At 35.7% G+C, this 21805-nt stretch overlaps 1 protein-coding gene across 1 annotated transcript in view; it reads left to right on the top strand.

Annotated features, from left to right (window-relative positions):
• The first annotated feature begins 6289 nt into the window (after positions 1 to 6289).
• Positions 6290 to 21805, top strand: part of LOC128647645 (C-C motif chemokine 21b-like) — a 54784-nt gene continuing 39268 nt past the window's right edge. The window contains exon 1 of the mRNA XM_053700396.1: positions 6290 to 6472. Within this exon, the coding sequence (XP_053556371.1) occupies positions 6415 to 6472 (58 nt within the window). The 5' untranslated portion in view covers positions 6290 to 6414. The remainder of the gene's footprint in view (positions 6473 to 21805) is intronic.

The raw sequence follows: 21805 nt of genomic DNA, 5'->3' as shown, positions 1-21805 counted from the left end.
TGCTACATTTGCTTAAACGTATATTGAAAAAAAATGAAAACTGGAAATTTGGAAAGTTATTATTCGAGGATTAGTTGCTTACTTATCAGTGGGCAGCCGGTAAACTGTTTTACAAAGCTCAGGTATACACCTATTTTCCAGAAAAACAAAATTAGTAATAAGTATACATATATATATCTCACATATTATATGCAACAGAGATATCCATTAATATCTCTGTAACTGCTAAAGGTGTTTTATTTGTATTGACTACTACGTTGACCTACGTAAAGAGTTTATAAAAGTTATCATTGCAAGTACATAACGTGGTCATGGGGCTTAACCATTTGGTAGCTCCTGTTAAAAAGGGACACTAAACCCAAATTTTTTTTCTTTCATGATTCGGATAGAGCAGGCAATTTTAAGCAACTTTCTAATTTACTCCTATTATCAAATTGTATCCATTCTCTTGGTATATTTACCGTATTTGAAAAGCAAGAATGTAAGTTTAGATGCCCATTTTAGGTGAACAACCTGGGTTGTTCTAGCTGATTGGTGGATAAATTCACACACGAATAAACAAGTGATGCCCAGTGTACTGAACCAAATATTGGCTGGCTCCTAAGCTTAGATGCCTTCTTTTTCAAATAATGATAGCAAGAGAACGAAGAAAAAATGATAATAGGAGTAAATTAGAAAGTTGCTTAAAATTGCATGCTCTATCTGAATCACGAAAGAAAAAATTTGGGTTCAGTATCCCTTTCATTATTTATTTTGTCCAATTTTCCTATAATTTAATTCTGAAAAGTGTGAAATTTTCAATTCTTGTTAAAATCAGAAGTGCAGACTAAACTTAAAAACACTGCTATTTTACACTAAATAACATAATTATACTCAAGCTAATCTTTCTTTGTATACATAATTGTATCTAATATTTATTTTATGTGCCTTTAAATAAAATTAACCTTCAATTTATAAAAAATAAGGTTATTGTGACAAAGAAATATAAGACATATGTAGTACTCAGAGCCTCAAAGAAACTATTAATAAATAAGTTTAGAAAATATTTTATGATGTATTCAAAACTGTTTGTAAGATAATGTTATACTAATTACTGTTACAATATATTATTACACTGTTATACTAATTACTGTTACAGTATATTACACTGTTATACTAATTACTGTTACAATATATTACACTGTTATACTAATTACTGTTACAGTATATTACACTGTTATACTAATTACTGTTACAATATATTACACTGTTATACTAATTACTGTTACAATATATTACACTGTTATACTAATTACTGTTACAATATATTACACTGTTATACTAATTACTGTTACAATATATTATTACACTGTTATACTAACATCATGGCCAAAACTGAAATGTGTACGAGTTGTGAATAATACGTTTGCAATATTCTAGAATTAGCAAAATGCTTCTAGTAAAAGCTATCCCTGTTTCAGCAGCCTACGCACATGAACCTTATTCATGAGTTCTACCTGCTCAGAGTCGCACCTTAACCAGTAGATTTTTTACTCTGTGTCTGTGCACTCTCAACTCACCGACTTATTGTTTTCAGTATTATTAAATTCTAGTCTGATGATTTTGTCCTCCCTTTGCAACTGGTATATTACTAATTATACATTATTATTTATAAGAACAGTAGAAACAATCTCCATAGTGCAGTACACATCTCTCTCTTTCTCCTCTCTCTTTCTCTCTCTCTCTTTCTTCTCTCTCTCTCTCTCTCTCTCTCTCTCTCTCTCTCTCTCTCTCTCTTCTCTCTCTCCCTCTCTTTCTTCTCACTCTCACTTTCTTCTCTCTCTCTCTTTCTTCTCTTTCTCTCTTCTCCTCTCTCTCTTTCTTCCCTTATTCTCTCTTCTCCTCTCTCTCTCTTTCTCTGTTATCCTCTCTCTCTCTCTCTTTTCTTTCTTTCTCTCTCTTCTCCCCTCTCTCTCTCTTTCTCTCTTCTCCCCTCTCTCTCTCTCTCTCTCTCTTTCTCTCTCTCTCTCTCTCTCTCTCTCTCTCTCTCTCTTTCTTCCTTCTCCTCTCTCTCTCTCTCTTTCTTACTCTCTTTCTCTTTTCTCTTCTCTCTCTCTCTCTCTCTCTCTCTCTCTCTCTCTCTCTCTCTCTCTCTCTCTCTCTCTTTTCTCTTCTCTCTCTCTCTCTTTCTCTCTTCTCATCTCTCTCTCCTCTCTTCTTCTCTCTCTCTTCTCTTCTCTTCTCTTCTCTTCTCTTCTCTTCTCTCTCTCTCTCTCTCTCTCTCTCTCTCTCTCTCTCTCTCTCTCTCTCTCTCTCTCTCTCTCTCTCTCTCTCTCTCTCTCCCTCTCTCTCTCTCTCTCTCTCTCTCTCTCTCTCTCATCAAAGGAGATATACAATGTATAAGATGAAAGTAGAAGTTTAAATCGATTCTCTTAATGGAGAAACAGCCTTTACCATAATGAATATAGCTTTTTCATTGTAAAATATTAAAGGCCAGATTACAAGTGGAGCACTATTTAATGCCCCTGCTAGAGCGTTAACTGTGCTATAAGTAAGCTTTTTGTGTGCATCTGGTTGCGCTCATACTATAACTTAAAAGTAAACTGTTTTCACTCGCACGCTAATCTGATGAGCGCAAAACAACGAATTTACAATATTGTGTGTACATTCACATATTCCCTCATAGTAGTCAATGGAGCAAACAAAGTGGGGGGAAAAACACTGAACTTGTGCGCAATCCTGAATATTTCACATTCCAATGTTCTTAACATAGAAGAATATGTTCTTTTAGACATACATACATATTCCTACATATATCTGATGTTTATTTTGGTACAATATCTATCTATATGTATTTATATTACAAATAAGGAAGGCACTCTCCGGATTTAAATATGGTAAATTTCTTTAATCCCTTAAAATATGTGATGTTTCTGGATTTTATCTCCATCTTCAAACAAACAATATTTCAACATTCCAACTATTCCACGATCTTAAATACCCACTCACCTCCAGTGCCAGTCAGTCAACCCCGAGTGAAACACAGCAGGCGTGCGGCTCGGTGCATACGTCATCAGGCGGCAGCTGTTGCCTAGCAACTTGTTGTAAACAGTGATAACAATTACTCTTTCTATTTTAAAAACAACTGAATACTATGCATCTATAATTCTTTACATATATACAAGCTGGCAGGAAGATCACTAATTAAATCTTATAAGAAATTTATATCATAAGCCTAAATCATCAAAAAAGAACTAAGACTCAGTAATTACCATTTACTTAAAGCGGTACTCTTATAAGCAATAACTTCTCAAATAACTCAAATAAAGCCGCTATTTCTGGTAATATCTGCTGCTATTATCTCCTAACAGGCATGTCATATAATATTTACCATATGTCTAAAGTGGAGGTGCAGCACATAAGATTTATACCTTTCCATAGCTTTCATATACCGTACATGAGCACAAATAAATAAAAACAAAAATAAATATAGAAGAGAGAAGAAAGCTAAAGATAATGAAACGAAAAAAGAGAAATTCACAAGCAAGATAACAAAGATATCACGGAGCACCAGACAACAAATGACACAAACAACATAGGGAAGTTGGAAGTGGGAAGAAAAAGAAGAAATATAAAAGAAAGCAGAAAAAAAGGAAAAAGGTTATGAAAGCAATAAGATTTACATCATATTAAGTTGACTACTTTTTTTTTTATTTTTGATCTTTAGCTTTCTTCTCTCTTCTATATTTATTTTGTTTTTTTTATCTTTAGGTTTCTTCTCTCTTCTATATTTATTTTGTTTTTTTTTTATCTTTAGGTTTCTTCTCTCTTCTATATTTATTTATTTTGTTTTTTTTTATCTTTAGGTTTCTTCTCTCTTCTATATTTATTTTGTTTTTTTTGATCTTTAGGTTTCTTCTCTCTTCTATATTTATTTATTTTTTTGATATTTAGGTTTCTTCTCAGTCTGAGGAAGGGGATACATTATCCCTGAAACATTATACTTTATATCACAGTAAAGATTTTTGAAAAGGACCAGCGAGAGCAAGTTTCTAAATTTTTCCTATTATACCCACTAGCACCCTGGCTGTAAGCTCTGAAATGGGAGTGCACATCCCAGCTACTTGTATATATATATATATGTGTGTGTGTATGTGTGAAATATTTACAGTACAAACACAGTATAACACTCTATTAAATATAAATATTGCATAAATATGCATTTACATGTTTTCCTCTACTTACTTGAAAAGGGCTCCATTGCACACACACACACACACACACACACATATATATATATATATATATATATATATATATATATATATGTACATATGTATTTATGTGTTTATATGTGTATATATGTCTATAAATACATATAAACTTATAGAATTACATAAATACATATGTATACACACACACACACATATATATATACATACGAACACACATCTTTAGACATGTATATGTATGAATCTCTATGTTAAAGCCCTTTGCCTGCCTGAGACCTCATAGCTTTGAGCCCTTATAATTTTTGTTTGCAATATTTTTTTTAATAATTTTTATTAGTGTTATTATGAGTGTAACTGTAATGTATATTTTGAGGTGTCTCATGCAACTTGTTTGTCAGGATAAAAGGCTAACCAGAGCTCTGATGACGAGGATTGCACTCAAGTGATCGCATTTACCTTCGACTTGTATTACCAGCGGTAAACCGGATGAGCACAATCACCCGCGATAAACCCCTTATTGCTTGCACATGTGTTAGCGCTCAAAATCTGTCCGAATTGGACAATGTCTATGTAGAGGTAGGGAAACTGCAGGAACATCAAAATAAGTTTTAAAATTGACTTGTATCCAGGAAACATTCAAATACAACACTCGTGAATTGTGTGTATTGGGATGTTGTATGTTACAGAGCTTAACAGCTGCCAGAATGAATAGTTTATTTATTCTCTGCTATGGATAATGAGAAACAATACAATCTTATGTGCTTTATAATCTTTTGACTTTTAAGAAAGGGTTAACAAGTGTAGCCGAGTGTCTGACTAAATAACATGAAGAGAATGAGGTTTGCTGCCTTAGGCAAGAAGGGCAAAGTAAGGTGAGCAGATAGCGTATTGTGTGTTACACATGGCAGAGATTCAGTATGTAGGAACAGAGCCAATAAATTGTTGTTAAAGCTGATCCATCCATCTCTATAAATACCAGAGCAGGAGATGAGGAAGCTGTTATGGACGGCTGAAAAAACAACAGCAAATATATCCTCTTACTGCATGATATCCAGCATAGTCTACTACAGCTCCAGTAGCAAGAATCCTACTTCTGCCGAATGCACACCGGACAGCTCATAGACTCATTGGTACTGCCCAGTGCAGACCTGAAAGCTCATAGAGTCCTTGGTACTGCCCAGTGCAGACCTGAAAGCTCATAGATTCCTTGGTACTGCCCAGTGCAGACCTGAAAGCTCATAGACTCCTTGGTACTGCCCAGTGCAGACCTTAAAGCTCATAGAGTCCTTGGTACTGCCCAGTGTAGACCTGAAAGCTCATAGAGTCCTTGGTACTGCCCAGTGCAGACCTGAAAGCTCATAGATTCCTTGGAACTGCCCAGTGCAGACTTGAAAACTCATAGACTCCTTGGTACTGCCCAGTGCAGACCTGAAAGCTCATAGAGTCCTTGGTACTGCCCAGTGCAAACCTGAAAGCTCATAGATTCCTTGGTACTGCCCAGTGCAGACCTAACAGCTCATAGACCCCTTGGTACTGCCCAGTGCAGACCTGACAGCTCATAGACTACTTGGTACTGCCCTGAAAGCTTATAGATTCCTTGGTACTGCCCAGTGCAGACCTGAAAGCTCATAGACTACTTGGTACTGCCCAGTGCAGACCTGAAAGCTTATAGATTCCTTGGTACTGTCCAGTGCAGACCTTAAAGCTCATAGACTACTTGGTACTGCCCAGTGCATACCTGAGAGCTCATAGACTACTTGGTACTGCCAGTGCAGACCTTAAAGCTACTAGACTTGTTGGTCTACAAGAGACCCCCTGGCACTGCCCAACACAGAGTAGCTGCTGCATGTCCAAAGACAAACCAGCAGCCCAGAGACGCCTTGTACTTATCTGTGCAAACCACCTGCTGCAACTGAGAGACCCCCTTGTGCTGCTCAACACAGACCACCACCTGCTGCAGAACAAAGACCTTCTGTTGATACCTAGCACTGCTCTATACAGATAACCTGCTGCCAGCCAAGAGACTTATTGGTGCTCCCCAACACAGATAACTTACTGCCCAACACAGATAACTTACTGCCCGACACAGATAACTTACTGCCCAACACAGATAACCTTTTGTGATTCCAGCAGAGACTTGTGCCCAGCACAGACCACTAGCTGCCACTTCAAAAAGGTCTCCTGTTCAGCCACAACTGTGAGGATGTGGACCCTGCTCCCACTTATATTGGCTGTCCTGTGTAACACAGCCTATATGCAAGGTATGGCTACAGCATTAATGCTTACTTGATCTTTATCTATCCTTTATCTATTTCTTTCTGGTGCCTAGCTGTGTTACGTCTTACTATTTAGGCAGAAAGCCAGGCCATGCATCACTAAATCGCTTCTGCTTCAGGTTAAATGTAAATCTCTAAATTCTTAAGTTCTGTTGCATGATAAATTTATTCAGAATCAGAATCTAAAAAAGATAATGTCACATCTTACATTCATATTGAGTTTTCATGTTTAGGGTTATATAATTAAACAAACAGCATTGAAGAGTGTCAATGAATTGCACTAGACAAGATCTCTGTGCTGGTCAGTATGTTAGTAGCACTGTATGAATAATTAAGTACTTATTTAAAGGTGAGGTATTTAGATAATGTAGCTAGGATTTCAGAACAAAATACAAGTGTCATACATTACTAGGACAATAGGAAATAAATTTACTAAAATTTAAATCCCCCTTTTATTGTCAAAAATACTTTCTGATTTTAATACATGTATTCAATTTAATTAAAATAATACTTTATTACAAATACAGTAGTAAGAATACATTTAAAATGCCATATTACATTATAAGTTATTTGAAAGAGCATACTTACATATGAAGTTCAAATTATATTTATTTCATTTATAATTTAACATGTTTGCATGTTAAATATGTTATTGTATTTTTTAATACTTTATTCTTTTATTTTAATTTTATAAATGTATTTGGGTTTCTGGCTACTAAGCTTTTCATAGTTACTTTCAAACAAATCTACAACAATGAAGTAATTTGAAATAAAGTAAAAGCTTTACAGCCAATCAGAATATAGTAATGCAAGGCACTTCATTTTTATGATAGACAGATTTCTGTAGCTGTTACCTAGCTGAGTTTAACAAACTTTACACAACTTTTTTACAACATAGGTTGCTAGGCATTTCATAGCATTGAAAATAAACCATTGCATTTTGTGGTTTTTATTGGACCTTGTTGCCAATAAGCATACAAATCTGTTAGTTAAAGGAACATGAAACACATTTTTATTTCATGATTCAGATAGGACAGAAAATAAGACTCAAATTAGCTTCTATTATAAAATTATCTTTGTTCTTTTGGTATTGTTTTTTAAAAAGTAGGTAGGTGCGCTCAGGTGCATGCATGTGTCTGGGACAGAATATGGCAGAAGTTCTGCAAGAATGTTTATAACACTGCAAACACTTATAATATTGTTAAAAGTCACATAGTTCCAGGCATGTTGTTGCTACCTACCAGGATATTCTCTTCAACAAAGAATACAATGAGAATGAAGGAAATGTGCAACGTGAGTAAATTGAAAAGTTTTTTTATTTAATAATTGTATGCTCTAAAGGACCAGTAAAAGCAGTAGATTTGCATAATCATCAAATACCTGATAAAAAGACAATACAATAGCACTTAGTCTGAACTTTAAATGAGTAGCAATATTTTTTTCAGACAAATTTAAAAGGTCTATCTATTTTCACCCTTCCTGTATCATGTGACAGCCATCAGCAAATCACAAATGCATATACATATATTCTGTGAATTCTTGCGCATGCTCAGTAGGAGCTGGTGACTCAAAAAGTGTAAATATAAAAAAAGTGCACATTTGTTAATGCAAGTAAATTGAAAAGTTGTTTAAAATCACATGCTCTATCTGAATCATGAAAGATTAATTTTGACTAGAGTGTTCCTTTAATCATGAAAAGATTATTTTTTGTATTTTACATTAAAGGACTCTTCAAAACCACAAGAGAGATGATGCACTAGTCGCTGACATTTATTTAAATGTTCTCAATGTTGACAAATTTCTGTTACACAGCTCCATCTCATTACACATAATAAAGTAGCCAGGAAATATGAGAATAAATATGCAATGTGTGAAAATGTTATTAAATAAATACAAATAATATCTGTTCTAATTGATTAGAGCCTGCAAATTTAGCACTACAGACCCTAACTGGCATCGTAGATAAACATCCATATGGTTTAAATTGTATTTCTCTGATGTCAATGTCTACATCAGAGAAACGCTGTTACCAGGAGGCCCCTGAAGAGGTAAAGATTCACTGTTAAAGACAGTGACCACATTACTTACAGGCATTAGCAAAAGTATAACAGTTTTTTTATAAGCATTTTACATACCTCTTATTGCTAGCTGGCTGAAACTGCTAAAAGCAGTGCCTAGATTAATACCTCAGACTGTCAAATATATATATATATATATATATATATATATATATATATATATATATATATATATATATATATATATATATATATATATATATATATATATGTATATATATATATACACACACACACACACACACACATATATATATATATATATATATATATATATATATATACTCCAGCCCTTAAAGGGTTAATCCCCTACAGTTGCCAAGGGACATTTCTAGAATAATAAAAATTACAGCTTGTAATGATTAAATTAACATGTCCAATTAAAGGTCATGGAAGTCATGTAGTCATGGTGCTATAACTATTTGAAGAGCTTTCACTGTGCATAAGAAGCATATGTTTCTGAAACAGCAAAAATTTAAAAGTAGCATTTTGCTAACACATTTGTATAGCAACCGTGCTTATATTTAATACTGAAATGTACAATTTACTACCGTTTGCCTTTAATAAACTCTAATGTACCTTTAAATAACTGTAGGAGAAAAATAATGCTATAGCATAGGAAATGATACAGATGTGTTAAACAGCATCTGCATGAAATAAAAGCAATTAAACGCTAGTATTCATTCAATATCTTTATCAGAGGACGTAAAGGAACTCAATACTGTACTATATCCTTAATTGCTTCAGACTGGTGTAGACTAATCCTTATGGATCAGTTTTTGTAATAACCTTTGAGTGCGCCAATAAAATCTATAGAGTTGTGCTCTAGCAGCAAAATAGTATTTGTACTCTTATGAAATGTTAGTAATGGTAGTTTTGATTTTATTTACAAACACAATCACTTTAAAATCAATTTATATTTATAAAAACAAAAATTGTGATGTGTACTAAACAAATGTGCTAATTTATCTTAATTTCAATATTTATTAACATATAAAAAAGATAATGCGGACACCTTTCCTAACAACTAACGCTCTCCCAGGCTCAGGTAACTATATAATGAAGTTGTGCAGATTATTCTACAGCTAAATAAAACTCCACAACCCTCTAAACAGAATATCAGTTTGGGACCTCAAAACAGCCGCACAGACAGCAAGTTACTGACAGCTTGTCCGCCATCTTGCACTGTGCTAACATTTACTGTATAAACACATATATACAGCTTGTCCGCCATCTTGCACTGTGCTAACATCTACCGTATAAACACATATATACAGCTTGTCCGCCATCTTGCACTGTGCTAACATCTACCGTATAAACACATATATACAGCTTGTCCGCCATCTTGCACTGTGCTAACATCTACCGTATAAACACATATATACAGCTTGTCCGCCATCTTGCACTGTGCTAACATTTACCGTATAAACACATATATACAGCTTGTCCGCCATCTTGCACTGTGCTAACATTTACCGTATAAACACATATATACAGCTTGTCCGCCATCTTGCACTGTGCTAACATTTACCGTATAAACACATATATACAGCTTGTCCGCCATCTTGCACTGTGCTAACATTTACCGTATAAACACATATATACAGCTTGTCCGCCATCTTGCACTGTGCTAACATCTACCGTATAAACACATATATACAGCTTGTCCGCCATCTTGCACTGTGCTAACATTTACCGTATAAACACATATATACAGCTTGTCCGCCATCTTGCACTGTGCTAACATTTACCTTATAAACACATATATACAGCTTGTCCGCCATCTTGCACTGTGCTAACATCTACCGTATAAACACATATATACAGCTTGTCCGCCATCTTGCACTGTGCTAACATCTACCGTATAAACACATATATACAGCTTGTCCGCCATCTTGCACTGTGCTAACATCTACCGTATAAACACATATATACAGCTTGTCCGCCATCTTGCACTGTGCTAACATCTACCGTATAAACACATATATACAGCTTGTCCGCCATCTTGCACTGTGCTAACATTTACCGTATAAACACATATATACAGCTTGTCCGCCATCTTGCACTGTGCTAACATTTACCGTATAAACACATATATACAGCTTGTCCGCCATCTTGCACTGTGCTAACATTTACCGTATAAACACATATATACAGCTTGTCCGCCATCTTGCACTGTGCTAACATTTACCGTATAAACACATATATACAGCTTGTCCGCCATCTTGCACTGTGCTAACATCTACCGTATAAACACATATATACAGCTTGTCCGCCATCTTGCACTGTGCTAACATTTACCGTATAAACACATATATACAGCTTGTCCGCCATCTTGCACTGTGCTAACATTTACCGTATAAACACATATATACAGCTTGTCCGCCATCTTGCACTGTGCTAACATCTACCGTATAAACACATATATACAGCTTGTCCGCCATCTTGCACTGTGCTAACATTTACCGTATAAACACATATATACAGCTTGTCCGCCATCTTGCACTGTGCTAACATTTACCGTATAAACACATATATACAGCTTGTCCGCCATCTTGCACTGTGCTAACATCTACCGTATAAACACATATATACAGCTTGTCCGCCATCTTGCACTGTGCTAACATCTACCGTATAAACACATATATACAGCTTGTCCGCCATCTTGCACTGTGCTAACATCTACCGTATAAACACATATATACAGCTTGTCCGCCATCTTGCACTGTGCTAACATCTACCGTATAAACACATATATACAGCTTGTCCGCCATCTTGCACTGTGCTAACATTTACCGTATAAACACATATATACAGCTTGTCCGCCATCTTGCACTGTGCTAACATCTACCGTATAAACACATATATACAGCTTGTCCGCCATCTTGCACTGTGCTAACATCTACCGTATAAACACATATATACAGCTTGTCCGCCATCTTGCGCTGTGCTAACATCTACCGTATAAACACATATATACATGCAGGAACATACGCAGCAATCATGACTAGGTGCAGAAAGAATTCTGAAACAATGAGCAGGAGTCAAAAAAGTGAATCAAAAACAGAAGTTTATGGTCAAATGTTACTTAACAGTCTATGACACCTAATTCAGGAAGTGGGTTAAACAAATAGGTTAAATACCACCAGGGGCTGCAGAGAACTACTGGTGCTGAACAGACACAACACTGACCCAGTCAGCAGCATTATTTGCACAACCCATCTATGTGATTAGCACTGCTGATTGGCTCAGCATCAGTTTCCGTTCGGGAAAAGTAGTTTTCTGTGGCTCTTGAGTGTCAGTGTAACTATGTGTTTAACCCAATTGCCAGGTCGATAGTTATAAAATTACTTGCTCTAATGAATGAGAGCATGTCATTTTTCACTATAATGGTGCAATAAATATATTACCCATATATACCCATACATGTATAATATATATATATATATGGATACATAGATAGATAGATAGATGATAGATAGATAGATAGATAGATAGATAGATAGATAGATAGATAGATAGATAGATAGATAGATAGATAGATAGATAGATAGATAGATATAGGAATATAAATTTAAAAATACAACATATTTAAAGAAGAGCATTGGAATGTAAAATATTAAAATGGAATAACAATGATTTTTTTGTTTTAAGGTATTTTAGTGGAAAAGGTTGTGTGTTTATTTATGTATGTGTATATATATATATATGTATGTATGTATGTATGTATGTATATATATATATATATATATATATACACATATAATTTGGAGCCCTGAGTGTATGTATGTATACACAAACCTAAATTCATACATACATAGAAATACATATTTAGACACATACATGCATATATGTATATTTATGTATGTATTTACTTATATGTATATATAGTCATTTTTTTCTAGTTCTTGACTTTATCATTTGTGACTCAGGATCACTGTCATGTTCTGCGTATCTGCAGTGTCAGGTTTGTGCCTTATAAGTCTACAAGTGACCAGAGGTGTTGTGTATATTGGGTCAGTTTGGGTTGGTGGGCTTATCATTTCTGCTGATTTAGGTGTATGATTCTGTTGCCTCTTCAGCCACCGTTGGATGTCTTATACCTACGTCTGAAAAACTGTGCATGAACTTGCTTGCTTCTGCCTGTTCATTGGTAACTGTTTTACCCTTATTCACTGCCTGAATTCCTACATATGGCCTGCTTGTATTGAGAGACTGTGCATATTGGAAGCTGCTTTAGTTTCATCTCTGGTTACCAGAATTCCTGTGTAAGAAATCGTGGCAACCAGGATGTGTTCATTCATGTTCCAGATCTTCAAATGTAGTCATTTGGTAAGGTTGAAAATGTATCTCATACCATCAAGGGAAACCCAAAAAGTGACCCAGGCATTTGCAATACAATGGGAGCAACTGTATATAAAATATAGCCTTTTCTATTTAAACACCTTGTCTTATACCATATACCTTTTAACCCTTATGAAAAAAAGTAATATTTATATGAATATTGTTTATTATATAAGGTATATATGAGTGTAACACACCCTTTATTTTAATGTATTTATGTTTGTGCACATTTTTTTTTTGCCCTAACCCTTTACATGAGGTCTTCAGTCGTGCTAACCTAAAGAGGACAAATTCAGATTGCTCTCGGCAGTACACGTTTATTTTCAACTTGTAAAACATACACAAGTTTGTGCGCTCACAAAATTGCGATATTGCGGCTACACTAATGTTAGCGTGCCACTTGTAATCTAGCCCTATGTCCTGTGTTTAACCCCTGTTAAACAAAGTCATGCACCTAGAGAATATAATTGTACGGCATTCTCCATTGGCTGGAAGCTATCCTTAATGTACTGTGTCAGGATCTGACTGTGCAATTAACCCTTTGCAGGCCTAGTGCAGTTGTTTTTTTATTTTAAATAATTTTAAATAAAAATTGTAATGCCTTCTATTTTGAAGACATTTGGGCAACTTTTAGAAAATTAACCAAAGATCTAATTTCTGGTTATTTTTCTGAGTGCTAATTGCTACCACAATGTAATGGATGGTTATTTATTGTGTGCCCATAAACTGGCAAATTTGCCTGTATGTGGGTGCGTGATAATTTAGCCCTCCACTTGTAATCTTTCTCTTAATATGCAATGTTGTTTCAAAATATAAAGTTACAATCATTCTAAAAAGCAGCAAACTCAAAATGAACTTTATTTATTTAGTAGTAGTTGTAGTATTGCATCGGTTGGTTTTAGACTGTAGTGAAAGATAGTTGGGTGTCATTTTATTTTCGGATTGAGGCAGCACATTATTGTTGCAGTTCCAGGAGGGGTCATGCACCCCACTGATACAATCAGGGATCATGCATTTGAAATAAAATTAATAAATACATTTTGGAGTAATAGAAAGGCATCATGCCATAGAACAACCCATCGAAATTTGCATATTCCTGAATGCTGGTGCCCTAGACTAGGCCTAGCAGGCCAAGGCTAAAATATCCCTCAACCCTTTGGTTTCGTTGGTGGTGGCTCTGAGTTTAATGGCTTCCTTAGGGTTGCTTTTATCATTATGGTGAGGGGCTTAGTTAGTTACATCTATGATGAGGACACTTAGCTTTTGCACTCAGTCTTGGCTTTTTGTAAGTAACAGTGCTGGTGCCCCTCAATAGTATTGCACTTCTCAAGTGGTCAGTCGTTGGCCCAGAGAGATAACAGAGTCTGGATGGATTGATGGAAGAAGCAAACTGCCCCAGAGAATGGGAGGTTGACCAAGGACCTCGTAGTGCATCTGTGACTTTGTGAGTTTAGCCGAGGAGAGAGTCCCTTAAGATTAATTATAGAGGGCCACTGACCTCTTGTTAGTTTAGAGCTTTAGGCCTAGATTTAGAGTTCGGCGGTAGCCGTCAAAACCAGCGTTAGAGGCTCCTAACGCTGGTTTTGGGCGCCCGCTGGTATTTGGAGTCAGTGATTAAAGGGTCTAACGCTCACTTTTCAGCCGCGACTTTTCCATACCGCAGATCCCCCTACGCCATTTGCGTAGCCTATCTTTTCAATGGGATCTTTCTAACGCTGGTATTTAGAGTCGTTTCTGAAGTGAGCGTTAGAGCTCTAACGACAAGATTCCAGCCGCCTGAAAAAAGCAGGAGTTAAGAGCTTTCTGGCTAACGCCGGTTTCTAAAGCTCTTAACTACTGTACCCTAAAGTACACTAACACCCATAAACTACCTATGTACCCCTAAACCGAGGTCCCCCCACATCGCCGCCACTCGATTAAAATTTTTAACCCCTAATCTGCCGACCGCCACCTACGTTATACTTATGTACCCCTAATCTGCTGCCCCTAACCCCGCCGACCCCTATATTATATTTATTAACCCCTAACTTGCCCCCCACAACGTCGCCGCAAGCTACTTAAAATAATTAACCCCTAATCTTCCGACCGCAAATCGCCGCCACCTACGTTATCCCTATGTACCCCTAATCTGCTGCCCCTAACATCGCCGACCCCTATGTTATATTTATTAACCCCTAATCTGCCCCCCACAACGTCGCCGACACCTACCTACACTTATTAACCCCTAATCTGCCGAGCGGACCTGAGCGCTACTATAATAAATGTATTAACCCCTAATCCGCCTCACTAACCCTATCATAAATAGTATTAACCCCTAATCTGCCCTCCCTAACATCGCCGACACCTAACTTCAATTATTAACCCCTAATCTGCCGGCCGGAGCTCACCGCTATTCTAATAAATGTATTAACCCCTAAAGCTAAGTCTAACCCTAACACTAACACCCCCCTAAGTTAAATATAATTTACATCTAACGAAATAAATTAACTCTTATTAAATAAATGATTCCTATTTAAAGCTAAATACTTACCTGTAAAATAAATCCTAATATAGCTACAATATAAATTACATTTATATTATAGCTATTTTAGGATTAATATTTATTTTACAGGCAACTTTGTAATTATTTTAACCAGGTACAATAGCTATTAAATAGTTAAGAACTATTTAATAGTTACCTAGTTAAAATAATTACAAATTTACCTGTAAAATAAATCCTAACCTAAGATATAATTAAACCTAACACTACCCTATCAATAAAATAATTAAATAAACTACCTACAATTACCTACAATTAACCTAACACTACACTATCAATAAATTAATTAAACACAATTGCTACAAATAAATACAATTAAATAAACTATCTAAAGTACAAAAAATAAAAAAGAACTAAGTTACAGAAAATAAAAAAATATTTACAAACATAAGAAAAATATTACAACAATTTTAAACTAATTACACCTACTCTAAGCCCCCTAATAAAATAACAAAGACCCCCAAAATAAAAAATTCCCTACCCTATTCTAAAATACAAAAATTACAAGCTCTTTTACCTTACCAGCCCTGAACAGGGCCCTTTGCGGGGCATGCCCCAAGAATTTCAGCTCTTTTGCCTGTAAAAAAAAACATACAATACCCCCCCCCCCAACATTACAACCCACCACCCACATACCCCTAATCTAACCCAAACCCCCTTAAATAAACCTAACACTAATCCCCTGAAGATCTTCCTACCTTGTCTTCACCATCCAGGTATCACCGATCCGTCCTGGCTCCAAGATCTTCATCCAACCCAAGCGGGGGTTGGCGATCCATAATCCGGTGCTCCAAAGTCTTCCTCCTATCCGGCAAGAAGAGGACATCCGGACCGGCAAACATCTTCTCCAAGCGGCATCTTCTATGTTCTTCCATCCGATGACGACCGGCTCCATCTTGAAGACCTCCAGCGCGGATCCATCCTCTTCTTCCGACGACTAGACGACGAATGACGGTTCCTTTAAGGGACGTCATCCAAGATGGCGTCCCTCGAATTCCGATTGGCTGATAGGATTCTATCAGCCAATCGGAATTAAGGTAGGAATTTTCTGATTGGCTGATGGAATCAGCCAATCAGAATCAAGTTCAATCCGATTGGCTGATCCAATCAGCCAATCAGATTGAGCTCGCATTCTATTGGCTGTTCCGATCAGCCAATAGAATGCGAGCTCAATCTGATTGGCTGATTGGATCAGCCAATCGGATTGAACTTGACTCTGATTGGCTGATTCCATCAGCCAATCAGAATATTCCTACCTTAATTCCGATTGGCTGATAGAATCCTATCAGCCAATCGGAATTCGAGGGACGCCATCTTGGATGACGTCCCTTAAAGGAACCGTCATTCGTCGTCTAGTCGTCGGAAGAAGAGGATGGATCCGCGCTGGAGGTCTTCAAGATGGAGCCGGTCGTCATCGGATGGAAGAACATAGAAGATGCCGCTTGGAGAAGATGTTTGCCGGTCCGGATGTCCTCTTCTTGCCGGATAGGAGGAAGACTTTGGAGCACCGGATTATGGATCGCCAACCCCCGCTTGGGTTGGATGAAGATCTTGGAGCCAGGACGGATCGGTGATACCTGGATGGTGAAGACAAGGTAGGAAGATCTTCAGGGGATTAGTGTTAGGTTTATTTAAGGGGGTTTGGGTTAGATTAGGGGTATGTGGGTGGTGGGTTGTAATGTTGGGGGGGGGGTATTGTATGTTTTTTTTTACAGGCAAAAGAGCTGAAATTCTTGGGGCATGCCCCGCAAAGGGCCCTGTTCAGGGCTGGTAAGGTAAAAGAGCTTGTAACTTTTTTAATTTAGAATAGGGTAGGGAATTTTTTATTTTGGGGGGCTTTGTTATTTTATTAGGGGGCTTAGAGTAGGTGTAATTAGTTTAAAATTGTTGTAATATTTTTCTTATGTTTGTAAATATTTTTTTATTTTCTGTAACTTAGTTCTTTTTTATTTTTTGTACTTTAGATAGTTTATTTAATTGTATTTATTTGTAGCAATTGTGTTTATTTAATTTATTGATAGTGTAGTGTTAGGTTAATTGTAGGTAATTGTAGGTAGTTTATTTAATTATTTTATTGATAGGGTAGTGTTAGGTTTAATTATATCTTAGGTTAGGATTTATTTTACAGGTAAATTTGTAATTATTTTAACTAGGTAACTATTAAATAGTTCTTAACTATTTAATAGCTATTGTACCTGGTTAAAATAATTACAAAGTTGCCTGTAAAATAAATATTAATCCTAAAATAGCTATAATATAATTATAATTTATATTGTAGCTATATTAGGGTTTATTTTACAGGTAAGTATTTAGCTTTAAATAGGAATCATTTATTTAATAAGAGTTAATTTATTTCGTTAGATAAAAATTATATTTAACTTAGGGGGGTGTTAGTGTTAGGGTTAGACTTAGCTTTAGGGGTTAATACATTTATTAGAATAGCGGTGAGCTCCGGTCGGCAGATTAGGGGTTAATAATTGAAGGTAGGTGTCGGCGATGTTAGGGAGGGCAGATTAGGGGTTAATACTATTTATGATAGGGTTAGTGAGGCGGATTAGGGGTTAATAACTTTATTATAGTAGCGCTCAGGTCCGCTCGGCAGATTAGGGGTTAATAAGTGTAGGTAGGTGTCGGCGACGTTGTGGGGGGCAGATTAGGGGTTAATAAATATAACATAGGGGTCGGCGATGTTAGGGCAGCAGATTAGGGGTACATAGGGATAACGTAGGTGGCGGCGGTTTACGGAGCGGCAGATTAGGGGTTAAAAGTGTAATGCAGGGGTCAGCGATAGCGGGGGCGGCAGATTAGGGGTTAATAAGTGTAAGGTTAGGGGTGTTTAGACTCGGGGTACATGTTAGAGTGTTAGGTGCAGACGTAGGAAGTGTTTCCCCATAGGAAACAATGGGGCTGCGTTAGGAGCTGAACGCTGCTTTTTTGCAGGTGTTAGGTTTTTTTTCAGCTCAAACAGCCCCATTGTTTCCTATGGGAGAATCGTGCACGAGCACGTTTTTGAGGCCGGCCGCGTCCGTAAGCAACTCTGGTATCGAGAGTTGCATTTGCGGTAAATATGCTCTACGCTCCTTTTTTGGAGCCTAACGCAGCATTTGTTTGAACTCTCGATACCAGAGTTAAATTTATGGTGCGGCCAGAAAAAAACCCGCGGAGCGTTAACAGCCCTTTTACCGCCGAACTCTAAATCTAGCCGTTAGTGTTTCTATGAAATGGATTTTCGTTATCAAAATAATTCTAAACTATCCATCCAATGAACACAACAGAAAAGAACAAAATCATTTTTTATATTTTTTGACAAATGATTTAAGAAAAAAAATGGTGGTCTAAGCTTGATCTCACTTTATAAGTTCAACTTTTTATAAAGTTTAATTTTGGTTATTATGTTAACCATGGTTGGTCTTTTAGTCAAGCTCAATGTTTCTGGGTGAAGGTACCTTGGGGTGGGTAAGGGTTGTTTGGGGGTCCCAAGAGCTAATGCGTTATAGCCTGAGGATTCAGGGCCAGATTACGAGTGGAGTGCAAACATTTGCATGCTAGCTATAAGGGGTTGCGCTCGTCAGGCTTATGCGAAAATGATTACCACAACTTCAGAGATCTTGTTAACTGTTTAGTGAAACAAAAAAGTTGCATAAAAAACATCAATAATACATTTCAAACTATAGCTACATGCAAAAGAACACTATCTTACAAGTTTTAAAAAACATTGCATCAAAAGTTATAAAGGCTCAAAGATATGAGGTCTCTCTCTCTCTCTCTCTCTCTCTCTCTATATATATATATATATATATATATATATATATATATATATACAGGTGGCCCTCGTTTTACAACGGTTCAATTTACACCGTTTCAGAATAACAACCTTTTTTTCCAGTCATGTGACTTCTATTAAAAAGCATTAAGAAGCAGTGCATTTATTAAAATAGCCAGTAGGTGGAGCTGTCCGCTTGTGTTGCAGCAAAGCCAAGCAATCTGAAATTAATCAGTTTAACCAGACCTGAGCTATCGAGCAGATTTCAAAGGAACAAGATCTTCCTGTCTATAAATCAGTCCAGATTGGAATGCATAGAAAGAACTGTTTGCAGAAAAATGCAAGTGAAGTCTGTGTTGTGTGATTTTTTGTATTAGGTTTATAATGCTGTTTAGCAAATGTTTGGGGTGGAGCTGTCCGCTTGTGTTGCAGCAAAGCCAAGCAATCTGAAATTAATCAGTTTAACCAGACCTGAGCTATCGAGCAGATTTCAAAGGAACAAGATCTTCCTGTCTATAAATCAGTCCAGATTGGAATGCATAGAAAGAACTGTTTGCAGAAAAATGCAAGTGAAGTCTGTGTTGTGTGATTTTTTGTATTAGGTTTATAATGCTGTTTAGCAAATGTTTTTGTTCATTTAACTTAGTTTAATTATATATTCTGTGTTGTGTGATTATTTTATTAGGTTTATAATGCTGTTTAGCATTTAAAGTCTTCATTTTAAAGCTTTAAAAATAAATGTATTAGGTGTTACATATGACAATTTTGAGAGGGGCCTGGAACCTATCTCCCTCACTCTCCATTGACTTACATTATAAACTGGGTTTCAATTTACAACGGTTTCGATTTACAACCATTCCTTCTGGAACCTAACCCCGGCGTAAACTGAGGGCTACCTGTATATATATATATACATATATATATATATATTTATTTATCTATATGTGTATATACAGATACATATACATATATATAAATACACACACACACACATATATATATATATATATACACACACATATATATATATATATATATATATATATACACACACACATATATATATATATATATATATATATATATATATATATATATATATATATATATATATATATATATATATATATGCATTGGAGCCCTTTGCCGTTAAAGGGATAGTCTAGTCAAAAATTAAACTTTCCTGTTTCAGATAGAGCATGCAATTTTAAGAAACTTTTTAATTTACTCCTATTATCAAATTTTTTATAATAGTGGTATCGTTATTTGAAAAAGCAAGAATGTAAGCTTAGTAGCCGGCCAGTTTTTGATACGGACACCTGCGTAGTGCTTGCTGATCGGTGTTTACATGTAGCCACCAATCAGCAAGCGCTACCCAGCTTACATTCTTGTTATTTCAAATAAAGATACCAAGAGAACGAGAAAATAATAATAATAGGAGAAAATTAATTTTAATCACTAGAGAAAAAAAGAATAGATCCAACTCTAATCCTTTTTATGTGATATGTAAATATGTGAATATATTGCAAAATACAGATGTTAGTAGTGAGAATAAATTATTGGTCACACATTTGTAACTTTTAGTGATAATTTTTCTTACTTGCACTTTTGTTTTCTTAGGTTTTCTTAATTATAAGATTAAAGAGTCATTAACATTTTTTTTTTTATTTATTGTATTTATTAAAAGGCTTTAAATGTTTTTAAAAATCTATTTATTTATTGTATTTTAAAAAAACACATTCCTCACCTAAAACCAATAAACCAATAGATCTGTGTGGGTTGTCTTTTTCACCCAATGAGCAGTCTTTCCCAAGGGATGAGAAGTGTGAAGAAATGATTCCTGTTAGTTTCATGCTCTATCAAAAACAGGAACGTTTAATTTTGGCTAGACTAGTGTTATACTATAAATATTTCACATTTCAATGTTATGCACATAGGGAAATATGTTCTGAGTATTTATAAACAGCTATTCCTATATATATATATAAACCAAAATTCATTAAAATTATGGGGGGAGATAAAAAAAATTTGGTTTAACCATGAAAATAGCTTTACCATTGCAGCAACCAGAAATCTCCTACTGATGAGTTCCAAAAAGAACGAAACAGGCTGTCTAGTGAGTGATTTCTGATTTGCTGTAATAATCCTGTTAAAAGGATCGCTGTGCCAAAACAGTATTTTGAAGCAAAAAAACTGATAATTTGCATATCTAATTTGCATATCTTACCCACAATTCTCTTGTGCATTGGTAACATTGTATATTAAGAATTTCTGGGGAAAAGCAAGCGGGGATACTTGCCTAGATGTGCTAATTTCCTATGCAAATATTTACATTGATTTTTTTTATATATATATATATATATATATATATATATATATATATATATATATATATATATATATATATATATATATATATATAGAAAGAAGTGTAAATAACAGCGCCTTGAGGATAGCGTAAAATATTTTGTTGATAATAAGCTTTGTGATGCCGCCTATATTACCTGACTTAGGCCTAGATTTGGAGTTCGGCGGTAAAAGGGCTGTTAACGCTCCGCGGGCTTTTTTCTGGCCGCACCATAAATTTAACTCTG

Source organism: Bombina bombina, chromosome 2 (genome assembly GCF_027579735.1).
Source record: "Bombina bombina isolate aBomBom1 chromosome 2, aBomBom1.pri, whole genome shotgun sequence".
Taxonomy (NCBI): domain Eukaryota; kingdom Metazoa; phylum Chordata; class Amphibia; order Anura; family Bombinatoridae; genus Bombina; species Bombina bombina.
Note: the sequence above shows the minus strand (reverse complement) of the source record. Positions and strands in the feature narration are given on the sequence as shown.